Raw genomic sequence first — 5379 nt, forward strand, 5'->3', positions numbered from 1 at the left:
CGTGTCATAAGAATCAGCAGCTCAATCAGCAATGACCACCCCCCCCCCACCCCATTCCTGTCATCAACAGACAAGACTTTCCCTGCATCCCTCCGTGGAATCTTATCTTGCTCGCAGCTTTACTCCATCTCCTGATATCTGGGACTTCATCACTATAAACTGACCTCCAAGCCCCTCTTGGCCCTTTATTATTTCCATCCCCACCTCCCACCAGAGGCTGCAACCATCCAAAATCACTTCCCTCCACTGGGACCCAGCTTCAGGACAGACAGCAGCATGGCCATGTCCTGTTGTGGTCCTCCTAAAGCCTTCTCAGGGAGCAAACAGCCAGAGGGCAAATAGTGTCTGAGCTAAATGACTGAGGAGGCAGTGACACTTGTCTTCACCCCAATAGACACCCCCAGAGGTGTTTAACATAAAGGCCCACTTAGAACTAACTGTGCTTCCTACTTCCCATAAACCCTAGAGATTCCACCTGTTTGCCCCCTCCCCCCTCCCCCAAACCCACACACACACACACACCCACACACACACACACACCCACACACACACACACACACACACACACAAACAAACAAACACAAAGGAGAATCGAGGGAGACATTGATTTGGTTTGATTGCTAAGACCTAAGGAACTACAGTCACCAGAAATTCCCTTGCCAGCCAACTAACAACAGGGGCTGTTCTAAGAGAACTTCAGAGGAATGAGAAAACCAAGGGCTAAGCAGGGAGCAGACAGGAGAGAAGAATGTAAAGAAAAACCAGAAGTCAAGCTAATTCTACCCTCAATATCCTCCTCCTAATATGATCTCTGGCAGGAAGCATAAAAGAAGGTAATCCACAAAGACACAGCCCTTACTTAGAACTCCTGACAAACACAACAAGACAATTCTGCTCCCCACTCCCACACAACCAGACACATCGCAGGGCCCCTTGAGAACCCACCCCACCCACCCTCTGCCCCCAGCCATAAAATCACAGTTCAATGGAATATTCTCCCTGGTACTAGATCAGTCCCCCCACCCTCCTTTCTATCCTTCTCTCCTTGCCATTTCTAACACTGTCCCCTCAAGGCCTCCCTGCCCTCCCAAAGCAGCATCTACCACCGGGAAGAGGCAGCTGCACAGTTCTAGATCCACCTCCAGAGTCCTATCTCTTTTCCTCAGCCCTTCTAGTCTTTTGGGCTTTGTTGAGGGCTATTTTGTAAAGAGAGAGAAGAGAAAGAGAAAAAGGAAGGGTGGGAGAAACTTCCTAGTGCAATACAACCCAAAAAAAATTTTTTTTTAAGTCTTGAAAAATAAACGTAAAGCAGCCTTCTTCCCCAGACAACTAAACAGAAAGAAGTTTGGTTTTGTTTACTGAGACGCACACATGAAATCGAGTATACAGTCCATGCAGTAGCACAGCCATTGGAGAGGACAGCCTGCTGCTGGCCCCAATGCAAAACAGTCCCGGCAACGCCGCCTGCTCGCCATCGCTGCCGCCGCCACTGACACCTTCACCACAGCCACCTAGCCCGACTTGAAGAGGAGGATTGCAACTTGACCCAAGTAAAAATAGATGAAGTGCTTTGTCTCGTGTGTGACGTAGCTGCCAAAATTTCGGCCCACGATACAATGCCAGGTAGGATTATATTTCTTGTCAAATTCCTAAAAAGGGAGAGAAGAAAGGTGATTAGGGTAGCTGGAAGATGAGAAGCAAGAATGGGAGTCTCTCCCTACAATTCCAGCACTCACACGTTTAGTTACCACCCCACCCCAGCGCCTCAGATCCTGAACCTCTCAGGGACTCAGGTTCTAAAGTTGGCCAGGACACTGCTCCCCTCATCAATAATGGAATACCACACAGGCCTCATTATTCCTCCCTGCCAAGCCTCTAGTAAGCTACACCCTGATCACCTCTCTCCCTCTAGCTATCCTATCCTTCACACCACCACTAGCCCATCCTGGGATTCTTCCAACAAGGTGATCAGAGAGGCCAGGGGAATGAAGGGCCATTCTAGCAGGCAGCTTGGGGACTGGCTACCCACTGCCTCACCCATTACTAAACCAGAATTTTCAAAGGCCAAAAACTGAGATACTAGAGGAAATGAGGCCTAAACATCAGTACTAGAAACTCAACACTACTCAGGCCTCAGAACTATAAGTCTAGACTTCTAGATCTAGGTCTGTGCTTTCTGGTGTCAGAATCTCTTTGCTGTGTTGCTATCTCAAGTAACTGTATTAAAAAATACTACAAAACATACACAAAGTTACAAACATGTCTGTAATATCATCTCTATCTTATTCATGTAAAATGCGTTCCTGCTATACATTTAATGGTTATTTCTATATTTTAAAAGTAAATGAATCACTTACAATATTAAATATAATTTTTTTTAAAAAGTGCTGGGGATTTAGCCCAGTGGTTCCAGCACCTGCCTTACATGCGGCAAGGTCCTGAGTTTAATCCCCAGTACCAAAAAACAAAACAAACAAAAAATACTAAAAGCAATTCTGTGCACCCTATGTGGGCTACATGCAGCAGAGTAAGGACCTCAGCCATGACAGCAAGGCAATGCCCTCATTCCTATCAGAGGCACAAAACTGCCCAAGAAATCTCTTGAGCTAATCAGACAGGTAGCTCCCTATGGCCCTGTGGCTCCACCCACTGACTCAGTTCTTGATGCATCTCCCTGCCATAGGTGTGAAAGGGCAGCAACCCTCCACCAGGAGCCCATCAATGCTGCCAACCTTGGGGATTGCTCTGGCCCACAAGGTGCGCAACATACAACTTGTCTGGTCACCTCACAACCCCCATTCTATACAACTCCAACAGGTACTAGGGAAAAAGAAAACCAAACCCAACTGCAATTCCAGACCAAGACTGTGTAACGCAGGGCTGGGGATTTAGCTCAGTGGTTCCACTACCTGCCTCGCAGGCACAAGGTCCCAAGTTCGATCCCCGGTACCCAATAAATTAATTAATTAATTAATTTTTTTTAAAAAGATTGTGTAATGCAAGAGGGCCAAAGTCAGTCCTTGGGTCTCTTTTTTCCCTATCAGCGAAACAAGAAAGCTGGACCAAATAATCTTTAGATTTTTCTGGCTCTGAGAGCCTATAATTCTGCATTCTGTCCTTGGACAGGATGGCCATGCCATCACATAGCAAGGAGGCAGCAGGCACAGCTAGCTCTGCACTCCCCCACCCCAACCCCCAGGTCCACATACAGTTTTTCTCAAGATACCAGGGTTTCCTCTTATCCTATCCATCTGAGCAGGAAAACAAAATTCTGTAAAAACTGCTTCTACTCTCACATTTCCTTCTTAGGATGCCAGAACTGAGACTTTCAAATATTGGGACTATGTCTCAAGTGGACACACAGGTCCTGTCTGGGAACCAAGAGACTCAGTTCACCTATTTCTGGTTCAGCTGCCTCACCACAGTGTTAATCACATCTACTCACTCATTCACTTGGAGACTTTTCAGAGACCAAATCTACCACCCCCATACTGATCACCCACTTAACTATACAATCAGCCCACTGTATCTGTGGGTTCCATATCTATGGATTCAGCCAACCATGGATTATAAACATTCAGGGAAATTTATATCTGTTCTCATTGTGTACAGATTTTCTCCCCTTGTCATTATTCCTTAAATACTGTATGACTATTTAGATATGTTACATTATTTTAGTTAAAAGTAATCCAGGATTATATGCACCATTTCATAGGAAGTATGTAAGAATCTGAATTTGGGTATCTAAAGGGGATCCTGGATCCAATTTCGAAGAAACCAAGTGATGGGTCTTTCTTCACGCTCATTTTTTCCTTAACGATGTAGGGAAAAGGGGATGATACAGTTACATGAGGGTTATTGTAATTTTTGTCTAATTTTTTGAGACGGGGACTTGTTATGTAGTTCAGGCTGGCCTTGAACTGCCTCAGCCTCCCAAGTCCTACGATTATAAGCATGTGCATAGCTCAGTTACTTAGCTTAGTTACTTAACCACACCCAGCAAGGATACCCAACTTTAAATGATGTAGTTTCCTGAAAGTCTGTACATGATCTTATATTATTTATTCAATTATTCTCGGGCAGTTTTGAATCAGGCCAGTAATTCTAAAGCTTCTCCGCTCAGTCTCATTTTTCCACAATGTCTTATAGTCATAAGTATCTGTAAATGTAAATAAACCTAACCTGATCAGAGATTCCATTAAGAACTCCTAAAATAAATGCTTTGGAAATTCAGCATTATTCCCTAATTTGTCGGCTTTGCAAGCTCCTAGGTTTTGTGTGCATGGAATATGCCCACTTTATGTCCCTGGTTCCAGTCCTCCCTGGAGTACAACACAGCTGCCAACTCCCACCCTCAGCCACCAGCCACAGCTATCCTGGCATACCTTCTTGATATAGGCAGCAATGTCCTTCTCTATATTGTATTTCTCCATAGCCTGCGTGGCGCAGTCAACAGCATCCTGTTGCATGTCCTCAGACATGTCTGCATTCTTGATCACTGCCTTCCTGTCAGACATCGTGACACTGCAGAAGAAACAGAGAGGTGAGGCTGACAACTCCACACTCTGGCCAATGAACACAAGCTGCTGGATGGGAGGCCTCAGTGGGAGAAGGGAGTACTGAAGGTGTAAGTATAGAACACACAGACATAAAACCAGCAGGAGAGGTAGCTCCTAAGCTTTTAGCAGAAACATGGCTCTAACTCCTTGAAAATACAGGCCAAGTAGAAAAAAAAGACATAAGCCATCATTTTTATCACATGTAAAATGACACTATTCCAACTCTGAAACCTATCTATCTCCAACATTCTAAACAGCACTGATAGTAAAAATGATAGTACAATACATCACCTACCTGCATCTTTGGGAGGTAGGTTAACCTTTGTGTTAAGTCCTCATCTGTATAATGGGGACTGTAGGGTTATTCTAAAGATAAATCAGGCAGCTTTAACACCTTAACAGCATAAGCCCTTGACTTAATAACTATTACGTCACTAGTATCACAATAGAAAGAAGATGGACTAGCTAGAAATCAGTAGCCCTAACTTCTAGCCCTGCGAACACTGTCGTGTCATCATGGACAAGTCATTTGGTCCCTGTATCAATTACCCCCATTTTAACAGTGAGGTCACCTATTAGTGGCTGTTATAAGAATTAACCTAATGTTATATGACAGCACCTGCAAACACAAAGCCTCTATACAAGGGGCTGTCTGTCCATTGGCTAGATTCAGCTACCATACTTTCAGATTCTGTAGGAACAAGCTACAGTGGCAGAGTTGAGTACTTATGAGACTGCATGGTTCCTGAAACCTAAAATATTTACTGCCTGACCCTCAACAGGAAAAAAGTTGGCAGTCTCTTTCCACACACAAAAAAGG

General features: G+C 44.6%; 1 protein-coding gene across 1 annotated transcript; it reads right to left on the reverse strand.

Annotated features, from left to right (window-relative positions):
• Positions 1-223: 223 nt before the first annotated feature.
• Dynll2 (dynein light chain LC8-type 2) lies at positions 224-4551 on the reverse strand. The gene is made up of 2 exons (XM_010620240.3): positions 4386-4551; positions 224-1649 (listed from the first exon to the last, which is right to left on the reverse strand). The coding sequence occupies exons 1-2, from the start codon at positions 4515-4517 to the stop codon at positions 1512-1514; spliced, it is 270 nt and encodes an 89-aa protein (XP_010618542.1). The 5' UTR covers positions 4518-4551; the 3' UTR covers positions 224-1511.
• Between the last annotated feature and the right edge of the window lie 828 nt (positions 4552-5379).

This window comes from Fukomys damarensis, unplaced genomic scaffold (genome assembly GCF_012274545.1).
Source record: "Fukomys damarensis isolate Sample0158 unplaced genomic scaffold, DMR_v1.0_HiC HiC_scaffold_13, whole genome shotgun sequence".
Taxonomy (NCBI): domain Eukaryota; kingdom Metazoa; phylum Chordata; class Mammalia; order Rodentia; family Bathyergidae; genus Fukomys; species Fukomys damarensis.

What these genes read in the sequence shown, in the direction of transcription:
- Dynll2 (XM_010620240.3), bottom strand. Translation starts at nt 4,517, where the DNA reads ATGTCTGACAGGAAGGCAGTGATCAAGAATGCAGACATGTCTGAGGAC. An exon ending in TTGCTGCCTATATCAAGAAG is followed by an intron (nt 1,650 to 4,385) that starts GTATGCCAGGAT and finishes CTCCCTTTTTAG; the next exon opens with GAATTTGACAAGAAATATAA.